Below are 20,072 nucleotides of genomic sequence, written 5' to 3' on the forward strand. Positions count from 1 at the left end.
ACAAACTTGTACTGAGTGTCTGTTCTGCAAGGTTGGGTGAGGGGCCCAGAGAAGAGGGTACTTGGACATGAACACGGCCAGGAGTTCTGGAGCACACGGTCCATGGGGAACTTAATATGTAAACCACTTCGCCCCACTTCAAACCAGCTGTATGATGTGCAGGGTTCCTGCAGAGTATAAATGCGGGGCTCTTATTCAAAAATTACTAAGAATTTCAAGATGGTGACAGCAGAGCCCAAATATGGGACCCTTCTGAGTTCAGACCATACACAGCTGCACAGGTCACAGGCCCATGAAGCTGGCCCCGGCCCCATTCCATGAGGGATGAGATTAGCGCCAAGCAAAGGCAGAGTTTAATGCAGAAAGAAATGACCAGTTCTCATGATGTATAAAGCAGGAGAGGTTGAGGAGGTCTGTTTGGGAGCATACATTGGATTTAATAAGATAGGGACAAAGAGAAGGTGTTCTTCTTTTTTTCTAGAATGCTTTTGTATAATACCTGTCATGGAAGTTGTCATAGGTGTTTGCTTTAACTTGATTAGACAAGTTTTTTTTCATATTGATGTGTACCGAGTTTGCAAGATTATTATTTGTAATAAAGAACAATGGAATGATCCCAAAGAAACTGGAGTTCATAGTGAACAATCTCTTGTCTACTAGTTATCCAGAAGGATTTGGATTGGAACCCAAGCATAGAATGACTCCTTATCATCAAGTCTTTCTTTCTCCAAATGAAGAAGTGAGAGAAAAAAGAGAAGACTTCCCAAGCTTGAGCAATGGTACATTTTATTTGTCGTTTATTTTGGGGGGAGTAGAAGATAGCGGGAACTGCTAGGGTTGCATTCTTCAGTTTTTTCTTCCTAAGATAAGGAAGCAGATATTACTAAGATTCTTAAAAGACAGAAGACGTCCTAGGAAATCCTAGAACAATGTAGTAATACAGCAAGGTAACCTGATAGAGAATAAAATTGGAATGATCTTTGTATACAAGAAATAGACTGGATGGGTGTGTGGATGGATGGATGGATAGATGAGGAGGGAGCTCTGTGAGACTTGGTGAGGCTAAGAACTTGTGTACTAAAATACCAGAGAACCTCACTATAAGTTGATTTCACTTCTCAGCTGGTCTCTTGACTTTTCCTTTGGACCACTAGATGTGGAAACTGGTGTGCCATATCACTCAGTTCAAGCCATTACCTATCTATGTCTCAGCTTTCTTCTCTAGAAAATGGGAATGGCGTAAAGAAGCTCGTTACTTTATGAGATTTCTGGCTTAATGGAGTTTATTCTTGGATTCGATAATATCAAGTCAAGTTAAAAGGATGGCAGTTTGTGGGGAAAAAAAAAAAAAGGCAACCAGATCCATGTGTCTGAGAGATTTCTCCCTCTTGGTGCAGGAAGACCTTCTTCAGCAGACCTTCTTCCACCACTTCAGTTTGCCAACTGTGCCACTTAATCTTGTGATATCTTGTGATGCCAGGTGGTAGGCACAAGGATCCTTATTTTCTGGTCAGATAGGTGCCCAAAGCCAGTGCTCAAAACTCTTGTGTGTTTAGAGTTTACTGTCTTGCAGTGTTAATTACAACATGAGCATTTGCGTTTTGGGATTTAACTAGTAGAGTGGACTGAGCAATGTCCATCCCCCTAGGGTGAGAAAAACAAACTGTAGAGGCTGGTACCAAAGGGCAGACCCAGTGACCCAAGATCAGAGGGAAGTTAGGCACAATTCAGGGGATTATGTTTATGGGGTATAGCAGGTAGAACTGGCTTGGTAAATTCGTCTGTCTCTCTGCAAATCCAGGGCAGTGAGGTGGGTAGGTAGTTGGAAGCATGATTCAGTGCCAGGAGAGAGGACTGGCTTGGTCCCTGGGCCCCTGGGCACAGTCTTGGGTTCAGTGTCTGTTCCCCTGAGGGGCCAACATAAAAGTCAAGGTTGGAAGGAGCTGTTTTGGGGAGAACTGTTTTGTTACCTAGAGCTTACACAAGGTATCTCTCTGTTTGGTATCTAACAGAGTTGGGGGTGGGAGAAAGAGGCTCACTGAGCCCATCAATCATGTTTCCCAGCTCTGGACATGTGAAGCAGGCAGGACTTGGTGGTAGAGGTCGGGGAGAGGCCAGCTCACAAGGATGTTGGTAGCATTGTTATCAGTCCTGCATCTCTACATACCGACTACTGTCTGGCTGGAGCTTGCAAAGCTGGGGTGATGTTCAAGAATGATGCACATAAAAACAACCATGATATGCCATCTCCTGGCTGTCTCTGGGAGAAGCACTGAGGCTGTCCTGATTGTGTGATGTACTCTCTCCATTAGTCCAGCACAACATCCAAAAGACTGTTCAGGCTCTCTGGCAGCAGCTCGTGGCACAGAGACGGCAGGAGCTGGAGGATAACTTCAAGATTGATCTTTCTGTGAAACCTGGAGAGAGTGAAGTGAAGATTGAGGAGGTCACCCCACTCTGGGAAGAGATGATGCTCAAGGCCTGGCAGCATTACCTAGGTCTCTGTCCACTTGGCTTCAGGGAATGGAACTTCTGAGTCTCATAGAACCAGGCTCCCCCAGGGTTTCACTCAGGGCCCAAAGCCTTTTACACCAGACCTTCTGTCTCATCCCTCTGGTGGGTGGGATTTATATCGCTGAAGCCTCATGAATCTTTGCTCACAAAGAATGAATGCTGCTTTGCATCTTGGTGAAAGGAAGGCCAGAGGTGCCAACCAAGCAGCAGATTCTAGTCATCTCTCAGAGGGAAGGGCCACCACGTCAGAGCTCTAGCCTGGGCTCTGGAACTTAGGGTGCTAGGTCCTGCCCTGATATTTACCTACCAGGTTTGAAACCTTGCGCCAAGTCATGCAGTGACCTGGAGCCTCAGGTTCTTCATGTTCCAAGTAAAACTCTTCATCCCAAAGATATTAACCTCCCTTGCATTCTACCCGTGACTCAACGTTTTTACTCTGTTAGCCAATGCAGTTGTAGGAATAATGGTTAAGTTTCTTTTTAAGGAGGTCATTACTCTCAAGTTATGGCTCATATGTTGTTTTAAGTCTTTCAGCATCACAAAGTTCACAGTAATTCAAACCTGTAGCCTGGGCTGTTTTCCTTACTGGAGGCAGACACACTGGGCTTGTGGCCCCCGGCTTGCCCTTTGAAAGCCAAGCCAGCTGTAGAAATAGTGTGTGTTTGTTTCCCTCTGAACTTCACCTCTGATGGTCTTTGCCTCTCTGTCGCCAGCATCTGAAAAGAAGTCACTGGCCAGTCGCTCAAGTGTCGGACACCACAGCAAAGTCCCTTCGTGGAGTGGAAGCTTGTCCTCAGCCATGAGGCTGATGCCCGGGCGGCAGACCAAGAACCCTGAGTGCAAAGCAGAGGTGAGCCCAGACCCCTTTTCCTTAGAGAACATCAGGCATTCGCTTCAAACCCCCATGTATCATGTCCTCTCTCTCTGTTGTCACTGGATGTGATCTAACTCCATGTTCTTCTGAGCATTTACGGGTAATGCATATGGCTTCCCAGTTGAGGCTACATCTGTGGGAGTCAGGTCTTAGGTTAGCTTTAACCAGAAGGGAATATGGGCTCCACTTGAGTGCCAAGAGCAGCTGTTCCTTTTGGCATTAAAACCCAAACCAACCCTTGTTCCCGTTCTCTTTTTGAGTCAGGTGTACTCGGCCATAACCCACAGCTCAGCAGGAGCTGGGTGTGTGGGCACAACAAAGGGGGACAGAAGTGTTGGTGCCGTTGTTGGGAGACATGGTGGTGGGTCCTCTTGGCCATGTGGGGTTGAGCTGTTAGCGTTTTCTAGTCCATGTCTCCAAAGCTGCATATCAAACCATCCTAAAACTCGGTAACACCGACAACGATGTTTTTGTGATTGTGGATGCTGTGGTGAGGAATCTGGAGCACAGCAGGGGTTGGGGGTGTCTGTGTTACCTGATGTGTGGGGCCTCGGCTGGGATCATTGGAAAGCTCACTTACTCACACATCTGGGGGTTGCTGCTGGCTCTAGTCTGAGACCTTAGCTGGGGATGTTGGCTGGAACATCTACACATGGCTTTTCCATGTGTCTTGAGCTTCCTTACAACCCGATGTCTGGGTTTTAAGGGATAAATTTCCATAGGGAGGGAGAAGGAGAGAGAGAGAAATGGAGAGCGCGAGAGAGAGAGAGAAAGAGAGAGAGGTGGAGGCCACATTGCCTTGCATGACCCAGCTTTGGAAACCATGCAGCGTCACCTCCGCTGCAGTCCTTTTTGGTCTCGAAAGGCACAGAGTTCTGCCCAGGCTCACGGGGAGGGCAATAGACTCTACATCCTGGTAGGGAAGTGACGAGGTTCTTCAAGAGCCCATAGTACTGGCAATATTGCTGAGCCTCTCCTTGGAAAATACAGTCTTTCATATATTCTAATGATAGGCTCACCGACTTACCTTCAGAGGCAGAAGGTGGTCATCCAATAGGCATGGCCTTAGGCCCAGGAGACCTTGGTTTGTGATTCACTTAACACCCCTGAGTCTTTATTTCCTGACTTGCACAATGGGACAAATAACTGGGAAACTGTGGGAAGGGATTCCCCAGGGAGTGGGGTCGCCGGTTGACAGACACATTACACAATTCGAACTCTGCCCATGTAACTTTGGAGATTGAGGTTAACTCCAAATCCCATGTGCTCAGAATCTGGGCCCTGCTGTCACCATAGGTCTGTTGTCCACTGTGGTCAGTGTCTGATGGGGAGAAGGGAGGATACTGGGAGAAGAGAGGAGTGAAGGGCTGCCTGTAAGTGCGCAGACTGCCAGGAGAAGGGGGCTTTCTTCTTTCCAAGGTTCAGGAGCAATAGGCTTTAGGACAAATGGAGAAAGAACCTGAAGATAGAATGAAAGACAGGAAATGAAACTGACTAGGCTGGCCGGCCCCCTGGTGTTCAGAGCTGAGAGCAGGCTGTGTCTTCAGTGCACTGGCTTGTGGAAGACACTACTCATTAAATTTGTCCACAGACTTACTGGCTGACTGAGTGAATAACTGAGATCTCGGGCCAGCGACATCACACAGCTATTATTAGTCCCATTTTATAGATGTGAAATAGAGTCTGAAAGAAAAAGTCAAGGTCTTTGAAGCCAGGAAGTGGCAGAGTGGAGACAGGATCTTCATTCATAGTCTCTGCACTTCTGAGCACACCCTTAGGCAACTCCAAAACCTCTGGAAGCCTCAATTCCTGAGTTTACAGCTGGGAATGTACTCTGTTTACACTAGACTATGTGGAAGCACTTGGAAAGTGCAAGTGCTTTACAAAATTCCGACATAGCTCTCTCTGCTAAGGGCAAGACAAGACCATCTCACACTTGGTACAGTTGCACCTAGCACTGGAAGCAGGAGCATCCCCACTTGTGCCCAAGCACTTGCTCCTGACCAATGCCATTTGTGGCAGGAGGGGTCCAGCCCCTCTTGCCTGGGCTTCCCTGGAGCATCTACTCCTTGACCAAGTTAGCGTTGTCCCCAGGAGGTCAGGTCAGTCTGGCTGGGCAGCTGTGGAAGGGACAGCTGAGACGCTGGGCATGGACATGCATTTTATGGGAACCCCTGTGGCTATTGATGCTGTGTCTTGCCAGTGGCACCCCCCACCAGGCCGCTGTCACTGGTACAGTTCAGTGCCTCCGAGTCCTGGGGAGATTTGTCGAGAAACAGCCCATCTGAAAGAAGCTTGAGTAAACAGCAATGTTTGGGGCCATGTAGGTTTACAAATGGCTTATAACAGTTTCCTCTTGGCTCACATTGAGAGACCTTCCAGAAGGAATACTTGAAGTTGTCTGTCTTTGGTGAAGGCGAGCTGCTGAAGATGCTGTCTTCTACATCACTTGAGGTCTCATCCATCCATCCATTTATTCATTCATTCAACAAATTTTATTAAGTGCTTATTCTGTACCCTGCTCTAAGTACTGAGGTTACAGAAGAGAGAAAAACTGACATATTTTCTGCTTTCATGGAGACTGCATTCTAGGAGGTGAAGATAGACAATAAAAAGATAAATACATTTGTAAATGTTGAGGTGCTAATTGCAATAAGGAAAAGTGGAGCAGGATAAGTGGGAGAGTGTGATGAGAGAGGTTCTGGGCCACTTAGATGGAGGTGGCAGAAGCCCTCTCTGGCAGGGAGGTGTGAGAGCAGAGAAGGAAGGACAGGAGCCTCGTGGCTCTCCAGGAAAAAGTGATCAGGCAGGGAGGACCACCGGGCAAAGGCACAGAGTCAGGAGTGCGCTGGGGGTTATAGGAGAGCACGGGCCAGTGTGGTTGGACTGCAGCGGGGAGAGGACAGCCTTGGGGACGGTCTCCCTCAGCTGTTAACACCAGGAAGGACTGTGCTTTTCCACAGCAACTCAGACAGCAGAACTTCTGACACCATTATGTTTTCCTCTTTCATTTAGGCACTTGGAAGCCAGAGAGATAAGCGTGGCCCAAGTGGTGTAACCGCACATGCCCAGTGGGATAAATTTCTGCAAAACACGTATACACACCCACACATATCTCTCCCTGGCCTCTTCCTTCCTCATTGAGCCCCATTTTACCTCCAGCCTGATTTATGTATCTTTTCTGCAGCTTATACTGTCTTGTGGAATTTTAAAAGACAAATTATTTTTGAAACAACGTGGACTATGCTTTAATTAAACAAAAATTATCTGCGTCTTCACTGAGCAGCATCTCCTACCAGTAACTCAGCCTGGTCTGGGCACAGTGCCCGGTGCATAGAAGGTTCTTAAAGAATGTGTAGGGAGCTGCACGGAGCCCCCTCCCCCCCTTTCTGTGGGATGAACCTCACTAGCCTTCAGAGCCCGCATCCATCACTCATCCACGCGAGATGCCTTTGTTGCTAACAGAAGGCACAACTTCTCAGGTACATATGTACACTGTGATGTCATAGGATGAGAGCATCAGCTGCTCGCCCTGGGGTCTGTTTAATTATTTCCGAAAGTTAATTTTGATTATTACAGCTGATCACACCTCGGTGGGCAATGTAATTGATATTTTCTAACGTATCCCAAGGAACATTTTGTATAACACGCTTTTTGTTGTTGAAGGTTAAAGACTCTGTTATTGGTTTTTCCCTAAATATGCCCACATCATTAGTCCCTCCAGTGAGAAGGTCGCCATCTGGAAAAAGCAGCATGGAGGCGTTATTCAGGCACAAGTGCATGAAATTGGCGTTTCTGCATCTTCTGTCTCTCTTCTGGAAAGAAGGGGCTTGTAATTAAAGGAGTTGGTTTTAGAGGAAACATTATTCATTTGGTGTTATTCCTTATCATGTCAGTGGCTGACAGCTCTGTAGCACTGATAAATTGTTCCTTGGAGTGAGACACGCGATGTACGATTCCTCATGCCTTTTACCTATCTTCATTTTCAGTAGAAAATGTTTTCTTCTTGGCAGGTGAGCTGAACTTTGAGGCAAGGCTGATATATAGATGTTATTTCTTCCTTTTCTCCCCCTGACTCCCATCACAGTCCCTTCTGGGATCAAAGCGTGAAGTCATCGTCTCTACCAGGGTATAAAGGCTGTGGCTGTCGGCCTGTGGGACAGAGGTTGGGACCTTGGGCTCCCTTGAGGTTACCAAAGGACAACTCAGGGTGTCCAGGAAGCCACTTCATCATGCCCCCTTCAGCTTGGAGGGATCCAGAGCACACACTCTTGCCAGCCATCCCTCTTCACAGCAGTAGGAGCGGCTTTGCTCATCTGCTCAGCTTCGAACTTTCTTGTTTAAAAACAAGTTGAAAAAACATCAGCAACCAGTGTTTGTTTCCTGGTTTTAGCAGACACACCTTGGCAATGTATGATGTTAACGTTATGGGAAACCAGGTGAGGGCTGACAGGAGCAGGAGTTCTGTGTACTATCTTTATTATTTTTCTGTGGATCCAAAATTATTCCAGAACATAAAGTGTGTCATCCTCTGTTTTTTTTTTAAACATCAGCAAACAGAAAATGGGCACATGGGACACAGGAGCTAGAGGTCCGGTGGGAAGGGGTTGTGAGGCCTGTGAGCAGGGGGATGGGCAAAGCGGCTGCAGGTGGCAGGATGGGCATGGAGGCAGGTGAGGGCGGCACTGGGGCCCATAGGTTGGGGGTTAAGCAGGGGAATGGCACATTTCTGTTTGTACAGGTTAGATTGGAGTTTAGGACTCTTGGGGGAGTGGACAAGCTGGGGGCTGTAGCATCATTCAGGTGGGAGATGATGGAGGCAAGGCAGTGGTTGGAGCAGTGGAAACCAAAGAATACACAAGAGAAATTGTTTAATCAAGGCTGGTGTGAACAAAAAAAAAAAGAGGGCCACCAAAGACAGAGGCCCTAGCTCCGGGGCTCTTAAATCAGGCCACGAGAAGAGAGTGTGCCCAGGTGTAGGAGGTGTGGGAGGTGTGTGATTCAGATGGTTCTGTGGGGCTCTGCAGAGAATGGGGACCAGAGGGTGGATGCTGAGAGTACAGGGCCACCTCTACCCTGTAAGGAGGTGGGACCCCCTCTGGGGCGGGGGGCACACAGCCACCTGACCCAGGTCTTGTTCTGCAAAGTATGAGCTAGGTTTCACCCCACCTTCCTTCTGTGTGGACAGCTGTTCATGCAGGGGCCATGTGTGCCTCACCTGAGCAAACTTAGAGGGTTTAGAGAGGAGCAAGAGCCGGTGGAGCAGGGCCAGGTTCTGTGTCTGCCACGTTTCCATGGCCTTTGGAGATAACTGAGCAGGCTTCCAGTTGCTGTCTTCAAAGCCATATATTAGAATGTTGACATGGCCCACGTAGGGAAGCCAGGGCCAGGTGAGAATTAACAGAAGGGGATGAGAAGGCACCCAAAGCCAGAGGGTCGCACGCTGCAGTTGCTAAAATACCAAAGACAGGTTTCTGCAAGAATTTTATGTCTGCCCTGGCAAGAATACGAAAGCACTAAACATTTACTCCAAGGCCCCATGAGGTCCTCTAAGGGCTGCCCTGTGGGCGAGGCCTCCACCCACCCAGACGCACAAGAGCCTCCTGCAAAACCAGCAGTGCCCAGGCCCACTATCACTCACCCGCAGCCACGGAGCAGCACTGCCCCTGGTGGAGGATGAGATGCTGGCTGAGACCAGCCATGGGGTGACAGCTATACTAAAAGCAGCCTTGGCTCAGGTCCCTGGCGAGGAAAATGACATTTTTGACCATCTACTCTGAGAACTTCACCCATTATCCCTTTGAAAAATCATTGTGGAAATTTTCAAACAGATATAGAAGTAGGGAAAATAAAAAATGAATCCCCATGTATCTATCCATCACTTCCACAAATTTCAGTTCTTGGCCAATCTTGTCTCTTCTCTATCCCTACCCGCTTTCTCCCTGTGCACAGAATAATTATGAAGCAGTATCCCAGACATCGTATCATTACATGTGTAAATGTTCCTGTATTCTTATTTTCTCTTTAAGGAAGTCATGGAACCCAAATAAAAATTGCAGGGGAAGCAAGCATGCAGCATTGGAAGGCTTGAGCAGTCACTGTGGGAGTGATCAAGCTGCTCTTGGTCTTGCTTTCTGGCGTGTTTGCATTGGTCTCCTGCTGCTGAGAGATTTTGGTCTTGCTGAGGCTGAAGGTGCAGTGAGTCCCCGAGAATCCCACTCCCGTTTCAGGAAGGAGGTTGAGGTCTGATGGGACACAATGCTTTCCAGTTCAGTGTTTTGGCACCTCTGTGTCCAGGGGTGAACAGCCCTTGAGGTGGAAGCCTCAGATTTCACTCACCTGGGCAAAAGGCTCATGAGTCAGGAGCACCCCAGGGCTAAGAAGAGTTTTTTGAAAATAGAAATGAATGGGCTTTGAAATGAAGGGGAAGTAAGTGGTGGAGTTGAGGGGACCAGCCAAGGAAGTCAAAAAGCAACTATGAAAACGGAAGTTAGAATTCCCAGAGATGTTCTACTGTAAAAGAGTTATAATCAAAAATCTTTAAGAAGGTGTAGGAAATTTTAAAAATCTGAAATTTAGAAGGTCATCACAGGGACTATTTTTACTTAAACTTGTTGTAAATTCAACATGATGTTGGGCAAGGAAAAAAAAAAAAGACTTTCCCAGGAGATGAATGTGCCTTTAAGAGAGATGTTTGGAAGCAGGTAGCCTAAATTTGGGGGAAAATGAAGATGCATGAGAACTTCTAAAATTGAAGGGGTGAGAGGACCCAGAGATTGGTGAGGTCTTGATAATACGTCCTCGCTGTAGGGCGGGAGGGCAGAAAGACAGCTTGTGTCAGCAAATCAAGGGAGGAGCGGGGCTGGAGGGACAAACCACTGGAAACCATGGAGAAGAGAAGAGTGATTCAGAAAACCTGCAAACACGGACTTTGTGAGAAATTGCAGTGCTGAATTGTTGGAAAACCCAGTAGTGCTCTGTGGGGCTAAACGTCTTGTGAGCCAGTAATTAAATGAGACTCTCTGTTAGAGGAGTAAAACCACTCAGAAACGAATGAAAGTATAATTTTTAAAAAAGACTTTGTAAAGTATAAATCCCTCTACTGACGTGAGCATTGTTACTGAGATCTTCTACTAAATGGAATCTTGGTTTTCTTAATTGTGGTGGGCGGGCGAGACTGCCAATGACACTTTCTCTTGATGCTTTTCCCGAGATTACTGACCCTAAAAATAATGCCACTGTCCCCAGCCTGGCCTTAGAGCTCTTCATGGTGTGTCTAAACTAGGATTACTTCCAGAAGGGACTTCCATTACGCTCTGGTTGTGGTGGTATTCGAATGCAAGAAAGAGAAAAATGGTGAAGTCCAGTATCTTATTTCTTAAACCTCTGAAGTTTCCTTCTTCACTTCAGCTGAAAGTAAAGTGTGTATATTATGTGTTGTAGCCCTTTGGTCATGCAGGCAGCTGTGTTCCAACACCATATGCAGAATGGAGCTTCCCAGGGCAGCAAAGCATCCTGGTGGTGGAGGTGAGAGCACAGCACTGTAGGGTCGTAGAAATGCAGCCGAGGCCAGGGCAACGGTTGTGTGTGTGTGTGTGAATTAGCCCCTTAGGTTTTCTTCCAGTGTTCTGGCCACTCAACCAGGAGACTCCCTCTCATTATCTCTCTTCTTTACGCGCACACCCACACATCCCATTCTTAAAACAATTTATATTAGAGCCCAAAGGAAGGACATGGTTTGAACCAGAAACTCCATACCACAACTGACTATAGACTGGAGGCCCCTACAGCAGGGGATTTGAAAGAGCAGCCCCGTCACCAACACAGTATTAGTATCCAAAATGAGGGGGAAGGACAGTATCGGGCTGGTGGAAACAGTGGCTTTTCTTTTTCCATTTTAGGAGTCTTAAACGTTACTAGGCTATCACAAGTCCTTGTTACAGGAGTCTGAAAAATAGAAGTAAATGAACAGAGCAAACACTGATACCTTTAATGATGTTTCTTTACCAAGTGCATCATTAGTGAGACAGCTTTATCTTCATAATAGAAGGATAATTAACATCACTAATTGTCTAATTAAGTTCATTAAGCATCCACCAACAGCGCACCGTGAAGCTGACATTATGTTCTACTGTCAACAAATGCTTTTGATTTCTTAGGAAGTAATTAAAATGTAAATTAGCATGCGATTATGCACAGGGGAAGTTTTGAATCAAATATTCATTTCAAAACTGCTTAGAGCAAGATAGTTTTTTTTTTTCTTCAGTAAAGCATACATTTTGCTATTAACGGTATATATTAAAGTTGTCATTTGTTGTTCAGCGTTTGAATCATTGCGAGGTTATGGTGCCGTATGACAGAGCTTTTAGTTGATACATTTGCCATCGTGCTTTGTGCTTTTGTGCTTATTTGATCATCTTATTTAGCATGTGTGTTTGTGTCCTTTGTGTTTAACAATATCACAACCAATTTTTTTTCCTGAAAACTCTCTGTAACTTAAATTCTCTAGCTGAGCTTGCCCTTTAAAGGCATTTGAGGTCAAACCTTTCAGTGTATTCGTTCCATCAGGTTAGGCTCAGGGAATATCATCAGGGACTCGCTCAGAGCAGGTGTCCCTACACACACAGGAAAGACGGAAGCTGCCCAGATCAGACTTGTGGTCCAGCCGTCCTTGGTTGCAAGTTCACATGTTTCTGCTTTCTTAGGGCAGCCCCCTGGTTTCTGATGAATGATTGTAACTGGAATGGGCGTGTTGTAGTTCTAGATACGGTAACTTCATCGGGTTAGAACCCTTCCTGAAACATCACAGTCTCTAGACATTTTCTGGAAAAGAGGCTCCCAAGACAAGCCACCACGCCCAAAGCCCCAAAGCTTTCCTTCTTCAAACAATCCTAATGGAACCCTGGAATGCCCATCCTTTACTAAAGCTTACAGTTTACTGCAGGGTCTCAATGCTTGTGATGCCACCTCTGCCATCTTCTCCCTTGAAGACGCTGGGCCATTTGAGCATCTAGCTGATGTCACCTGTTCAGTGAGGAGGAAAAAGTTCTGCTCGTGATATTGAACCACTTCTTGGATGATATTTTTCAGGGATGGATTTAGCTGGTGCCGGATCCAGGCACCTAAGCTATGTGGGGACAAGATTTCAGATAAATGCAGAGAGAGATACAGTGGCCTAAGAGAGACTGTCTCTTGTCCTCTTGAGAGGATCAGTGTCAGGGCTTGGGCATGAGTAGAGTCTGCAGAACCACTAGCTACTCATCACTGTGGGTGCAGACATCCCTGTAGTCCAAGCAGAGGAGAGGCTTGTGTCCTGGGGTGGGTGGGGGCAGACATCATTGCACAATGACTGGTGGTGGATTGAGGCCAGCTGGACTGTGGTGAGCAGTGGCACCACTCCGAAAAACTCACCTGCACGGGACCAGGGCTCTGCATAGAGAAGCGCAGTTTAAGGTGGACCCTGACTTTTGTCCAAGCTCTGCTGGCAAGCTGTGAGCTCTGGTGTGGTCTGCATTGATCTGGGAGAAGGGTACCATCTGTCCAGAGGGGACTCCTTTTTTCAATTCATGCAAAGGACAGTGGCTAGGCTAGCAGAGACCCTGACCTGACCAGGGGATCCTTCTGCTAAAATTGCATAACAGCGACCCTCTCGTAATGTGCAGCAAGTACCTACCTCAACTAGCACATAGAATTTCTCTACCAGAGTTTTCGTCTCAACTGTTTACTCTTTTTTTAAAAAAAATTTTATTGGAGTATAGTTGATTTACAATGTTGTGTTAGTTTCAGGTGTGCAGCAAAGTGATTCAGTTATACATATACATATATCCACTCTTTTTTAGATCCTGTTCTCATATCGATCATTATAGAGTATTGAGTAGAGCTCCCGGTTCTCTACAGTAGGTCCTGTTGATTATTTATTTTATGTATAGTAGTGTGTATATGTCAATCCCAATCTCACAGTTTATCCCTCCCCCCCTTTCCCCCTTGGTAACTATAAGTTTGTTTTCTACATCTGTGACTCTATTTCTGTTTTGTAAATAGGTTCATTTGTACCATTTCTTTTTAGATTCCACATATAAGCGATATCATATGATATTTGTCTTTCTCTGTCTGACTTCCTTCACTCAGTATGACAATCTCTGTATGTTGCTGCAAATGGCATTACTCCGTTCTTTTTTATGGCTAAGTAACATTCCATTTTATATATGTCAACTGTTTACTCTTAAAACTTAACGTGGTCTACACTATCATGACTTATTAAGGATGCAAAGTCCACACAATAAACGCATATTTAATACTGACAGTAACTCAGTTCATTCCATGGCTGGCTCATGGCCCTGCCTCCTGCTGGTCGCCGTAACTGACAGTAAGGGATGGCTCCATGACAGTGCTCCACAAAAGCACAGGTGCCGCTCGGCCACCTTGGAGCAGCCCAAAGCCACCTCTCTGAGTGAACTTTTGGTCATTCAGCCTCACAAGAAGTAGGGTTAAAGTTGTTTTGTTTTTGGAAGCAAGATGATAGCTTGAAACCTCTCCAAGAGAGCAGGCACTGGGGTTGTGGAAGTTCCACAAGTCAGTGGAATATTCTCAGCGTAAGGTCACGACCACTGCCCATTGAAAGGCACATCAAATCTAAATCATCTTTTGAAAAGTTGTTAGGGCTGAATGTTCAGTTTCTTCTCCAAAGACAGAAACATCCAGTCTGAAAAGGTTAGAAAAGTTTAACTAGATCTTCTCACCTCCTTCTGCTAGTTATTTACTGATTTTCTTTCCTTTCTCTTCTATAGTATTTTATTTTATTACAAAATCAGGCTGTGTTTATATACCATATATGATGGCTGTCACTGAGGAATATTTCAAAGTAACTCCAGGTCCAAGTCTTCAGCTCAACCCACAGCGTTTTAAGGTACATAAATACTTCATCATATGCAATTCAACAACATATGAATTCATTGAAGAAATAGCAGTCCTAAGAATATAGAGATGAGTAGCACATGACCTTATATTTAAAGAATCCTTGTAGTCTGGTTATTTATCTCCCTAGCTAGATTATATTGTATCTAAGAAGAATCACAGTAGCTGGGTTTCTGAAAAAAAAAAAGTACATAGGTCAATATTTTGTAAATTAAAGCTGATTTGAAATTAATTTAGGAACTTGGCAACTTAAAGAAATCCTGGGCTGAATCCTTTTGAAAACTGAATACAGTACTTTACTTTGAAGGCCTATTATGTCCAGGTATCTATTTTGAGGTTCAGGTTTTTATAGATTAGATTTCCTAATGTGAGGTATACCCGCATTCCAAAAACTAATGTTGTGGTTGGGTACGGTATCATCGTTCCAGGAAAGGCTTTCAGTTTTTAAAAATTGTGACTTATGGCTAGGGAAAACACATTTTTTGATTGTTTATTTCTCTAAATTTGAATATTTAAAACTTAAACGTATCCATCGATGGAAAAACGCTTTAGAGTTCACAAGACAGAGATGTCCCAAGCTATATAAATGATAAAATGGCACATGGTCCTGGAGTGGAGAATCAGTCTGGGGCCCTCCCAAGGCACTGCTGCCATTCACAGCCACTAGGTCCTCACTCCCAGATCCGCCGCGAGGCGCCTGCCGCGTAAGTTACAGTCGTGTTCTCGCCCTGGGACCCATCTATTATGAGAAACCATTTTGGTTAATTAAAAAAGTCTTTCAAAGTCTCAGAACAGGAAGTTCTGAAATTTTCTTCTCTCCACTGTTGTCAGTGGGGGTTGGTGCAAACTTGGCTCTACGCCTGGCACAGAAGGGAGGAGGCCCTGAACCTGGAGGAAAGAGTGAAGACAGCCAAAGAGAGTGTGGCAGTCCAGGCCTGGGGGCCTGGGAGGCCGCTCATGGGTCCTTGGGTGCTAGTGTATCTACTAGTACAATTAGGAGTGATAGAAGGAGTAGCTGAGCCTTGAGTGTCCGATCAATTCTTTTTTTTTTTTTTAAACATCTTTATTGGAGTTTAATTGCTTTACAATGGTGTGTTAGTTTCTGCTTTATAACAAAGTGAATCAGTTATACATATACATATGTCCTCATATCTCTTCCCTCTTGCATCTCCCTCCCTCCCACCCTCCCTATCCCACCCCTCTAGGTGGTCGTAAAGCACCGAGCTGAACTCCCTGTGCTATGCGGCTGCTTCCCACTAGCTATCTATTTTACGTTTGGTAGTGTGTATATGTCCATGCCACTCTCTCACTTTGTCCCAACTTACCCTTCCTCCTCCCCGTATCCTCAAGTCCATTCTCTAGTAGGTCTGCGTCTTTATTCCCGTCTTGCCCCTAGGTTCTTCTGACCTTTTTTTTTTTTTTTTTTTTTTAGATTCCATATATATGTGTTAGTATACGGTATTTGTTTTTCTCTTTCTGACTTACTTCACTCTGTATGACAGTCTCTAGGTCCATCCACCTCACTACAAATAACTCAGTTTCTTGTAAATGGTTCCTGACTCATGGACTTCTACGTCTGGGATCTGCTGTATGGGTTGGGGGACAGATGAGGCATCTGCTCTCAGTTTAGGGAAATAGACTGTAAGCCAAAGGGAATAGATGAGAAAATATTAGCTACTGTGACGTAATCTGAAGGCAATAGATGATACGCTGGAGACTGACTTGTGATTGCCATAGGTTGGAAGTGATAATAAAGCTGAGAGGGAAGAGTAGCCATTGGGCACCTGGGGAATGAAAACTCCCGAAAAGGACTCGGCTAGGGCCAGGGATCAATGGTGGGAGGGAGTTCGTATATTTGAGAACAGAGGGATATCCTTATAATTGGAGCACAGAGATCAAACACGGAGTGGTCCAGGAGGAGAGCAGCAGGGGTCAGTTGTCAAGAGCCATTCCAGTTCTCTAGGGCAGGGGTCCCCAACCCCGAGGCCTGCGGGCTGCACGGTGGGAGGTGAGTGGTGGGCGGCTGCCCATCGTTCGCATTACGGCCTGAACCATCCCCCACCACCCCGGTCTGTGGAAAAACTGTCTTCCACAAAACCGGTCCCTGGTGCCAAAAAGGTTGGGGACCACTGCCTAGGGCATCAGAAAATACATCCATGTCTGTGACTCCATCTGCATACGTATCTCGACCCCCACCCCGCTCTCATCTACTAAACACCCAGTCCCGCTCTGGACATTCCGTGCACACTCATTGACTTCCTACCACATCCCAGGCCCTTGGCTTAAGGCCAGGGGATACTGACAGAAAAAAAGGCACAAGCCCCTGACCTGCGACCCCCACCTTCTAGGTAGGTGAAGTAATTAAAATGTTAACAAGCTGAGCTTGAGCTGAGACTTGGAGGAGGAGGAGGAGGAGGAGAAGGAGCAGGAAGGATGTGAAGGAAGATTGGTGGTGAGGGAGGGGCCCCTCCAGGTGTAAAGGGACAGCCTTGTGGGTCAGCTGCTGCCTTGGTATTACTGGAGTATTATATCCAGTTTATGTTAATCCCATGTATTTATTTATAGTCTGACTCAATCCCCAGAGGATTTATGATATCCAGATGAGATGCATGCAATAAAATAAAGAAATGAGATCAAGAAAATTAAAAGAAGAAAGTCAATTCCTGGGGGATTAAGATCATAAATATGCAGTCCATAAAGACTTACAGTCAAACATCTACACCACGCGTGAGCTTCTTGGCTGCCATTGTGGAGTGGTAGGTAAGAGAGTTCATATATTTATTCCTCAGCCATCAATTATGCTTCTGCCAGGGAGCAGAAGTGCTTGAGAGCAGGGACATAGGGAGAACAAAAGCAGATGGTCCCTCCCAGAAGCTTACTCTGCCTCATCACCCCTTCAAGCCACCCCCATTGTGAGTTTTTAAAGATCAGATCCGATCATGTCATGTCCCTGATTAAAAACCATTATTTGTTCCTACACTGTCCAGAAGAGGACTCAGACCCACAACCACAGTGCAGGGAGCCTGACTCTCACTGTTTTTCTTAGTTTCTCTCCTGTGACAATCTTGCACAGTGTTTGCTCCAAATGGGCCCACTTCCATATTTTATCGTAACGTACCCTGTCTTCTCCCATCTCTACCCTTGGGCAAATGTGGTCCCATCTGCTTGGAAGAGCCTCCCCCTCCCATCAGACCAACTGCTTCTCCTGTACTTTAAAAACACTGCCCCTTCTGAAAGCCCTTTCCTGCCTGGCCGTGGCCCCTGTGGCTACAGTTAACTTTTTAATTCACAGTGGCCATATCTATGCAGGGCAAGCCTAAGGGAGAGGGAAGGGCTGGTGTTGATTATGTTACCTGTGAGTCACATTCAGCCCAACAGTGGGCACCTACTGACAAGTCCCAGTGTGACTCCCAAGGGAGCCGAGGTGAGCAGATGTGTGCAGCATCCCGGAGCACAGGGATGTGGTCACGGTTGCCCTCCGGAAGATCCCAGTGTGGGCCCAGATAGCACCCAGTGACTCAAGCCAAGGGTTCTGCTCCAGTCGTGGACAGCGACGTGCTGCTCCTGGCCAAAGCGGCCTTGTCTCTCTCCTTACAGCCTAAGGAAGGAACCCTCCCCATAAGCTCCAGCCTCCGTTTGTTATCTCTACTTGAAATGCCAGTTTCAGTGTCCAGGCTTTCTCAGTGCTAGACATCATTTGGAGTCAAGGAGGCTGAGTTAGTTTGCCAGCGTTGCCTTAGCAAAATACCACAGGCTAGGGGCTTCACCAACAGATACTTATTTTCTCACAGTTCTGGAGGCTGGAAACCTGAGATCAAGGTGTCTGCAGGTTTGGTTTCTCCGTGGCTTGTCAGTGGCCATCTTCTCCGCGAGAGCATCCCTAGGATCTTTCCTCTTCCCATGAGAACACTGACTAGATTCGATTAGTGCACACTCCAACAGCCTTGTTTAGTTTAATTACCTTTTTAAAGGCCCTATCTCTAAAATACAGTCATACTCTGGGGTACTAGGAGTTGGGGCTTCAACATATGAATTTGCGGGGAACACGAGTCAGTCGGTAACAGCAACCTCAAGTCTCAAAATGTGTTCAGGGGAAAATGTTTCCATGCGTTGCAGTCCTCCATCGTAGATCCTCACATTCATCTCTCATCCAGACCCCTTCTCGTAAGTGATTCCTAAACTTCTGCTCCTGCCCGAGGAGGTCTGTGTCTCCATGAGCCTCACCTCTAAGGAAGACGATAACGGAAACTTGAGGAGACGTGGCTGAGTTCAGGAAAGGTCAGTGTGGTGATGCTTCCCATCTGTCTGAGTCTCACAGAGGCTCTGATGCCCAAGAAGGAGAAAAAGAGGAGGGAAGCTGGCTTCTTTGAGGAGGCCTGGCACCTGCAGTTCCAAAGCTTTTGTCCTTTGCTACATGGGAGTGTCTTTTTTTAAAAGTAGTCAGTCTCATGACAATTGAATTTAATAAAAACAGCACAGTTCAAAAAAGACAAATTAGAAACCACTGTTCATCTTAGAAATTAATATGTGAGTGAATTTAATAAGAGATGAATTGCACTGTGGTGATCTGGTCCCTCTTCACCCACTCCAAGCACCAGTTGTTTGTCATTATTGCTGGAAATATGATTATTACTCTGGTATTGCTTGACATTTATTAAGAATCCAGGGGCTATGTCTCCACAGTAGAGAAAAGTGCAATTATCTGGGCACTTGGAGAAAAGAGCATTTCCTGGCCTGAGTCGTCCAAATAGATATGTTCCAAAGACACCTTGACTATGGCTTGATGCAGACCCAGGCCGTTCTGTCCCTTAGTTCCTGTTTACCTTCATAACGAACTGCTAACCTTTTACGGGTGCACGTGTAGGTATTATACAAGATTTACCAACAAACAGGGAAAGCATTTCATTGTTTTCTCATTAACTGCTTCTGTCCTTTAACTAAAGCCAGGTCTCCAGTAAGAACTTATATTTGAAGGCAGATATATCAACCTTATGTAGAGAAGGCATAATAGAAAAATTGCGTATGTGATCTGTTTATTGAATGTTTCACAACCAGGAAAACATTGAATTTCAGACGGGTTTAAACGTGGCAGTGGAAGTGAAGGCCAGAACTGCCCAGCTCCTGACCTTTGTTCTTTGCAGACCCAGAAATCTTATCACCCGGCCCTATATCTGACCATCAGCAGTGTTTTACTCTGGGCAGGAAGTGACCAACCGCAGAGAATTTAGCTCAGAGGAGTGCCAAAATCTATGAGCTTCATTTCAGTCTCTCAAACTTTCGTCTGTTGTTGTCTCCATTTGCCAGACCCTTGGGAACAGGGATGGACATTGTCCTTGAGGAGCTTATTCTAGGGGGGGCTTCAGGCGGGGAACCCAGCCGCTGTAATGTGGAGCACTGCCTCTGCAGGCTTTGTGCTCTGCCCTGGGGCCCTGAGGAGGCGTGCTGGGAAAGAGAAGAGTATTTTTGATAATTACCAGTTACATGATCATGACAAAGGGCTCGCACAGACATGGTTTCCTCAGTTGCTCACTGCCAGCCTACTGCATGACACTGTTAATCCAATCCCTCATCCTCTCAGCCTGCACTGGTGGAGGAGAGGTGAGCAGTGTATTTATTTTATAATTTGGGCTATAATCCATTAAGCCTGTTATTTATCTTGTTGCTCAAATTGTTTGAGCTTTTTGCTCATAATATTTAATTGATCTCACACTTGCTTTCACTTAGCTCTGTTGATCTTTTTTCACAGATCACAAATATGAATCCAAATGAA

The 20,072-nt window shown here is 46.0% G+C and overlaps 1 protein-coding gene across 12 annotated transcripts in view; it reads left to right on the plus strand.

Moving 5' to 3' along the window:
* WDFY4 (WDFY family member 4) overlaps nucleotides 1-20,072 on the plus strand; it is a 278,318-nt gene that overhangs the window by 141,322 nt on the left and 116,924 nt on the right. For 10 of the 12 annotated variants that reach the window (XR_003797097.1, XR_003797100.1, XR_003797098.1 and 7 more), the window contains 3 exons: nucleotides 661-779; nucleotides 2,313-2,498; nucleotides 3,228-3,364. Coding sequence is in view for 7 of the 12 variants with exons in the window: in XM_029245825.1 (XP_029101658.1) it covers nucleotides 661-779; nucleotides 2,313-2,498; nucleotides 3,228-3,364 (442 nt within the window). In the remaining 5 variants the exon portion in view is untranslated. Of the gene's footprint in view, nucleotides 1-660; nucleotides 780-2,312; nucleotides 2,499-3,227; nucleotides 3,365-16,867; nucleotides 18,584-20,072 lie in introns of those variants that run through there. The other 2 variants (XR_003797101.1, XM_029245831.1) reach the window with 2 other exon arrangements.

This window comes from Monodon monoceros, unplaced genomic scaffold (genome assembly GCF_005190385.1).
Source record: "Monodon monoceros isolate NGI ecotype Baffin Bay Population unplaced genomic scaffold, NGI_Narwhal_1 Super_Scaffold_4, whole genome shotgun sequence".
Lineage (NCBI taxonomy): Eukaryota > Metazoa > Chordata > Mammalia > Artiodactyla > Monodontidae > Monodon > Monodon monoceros.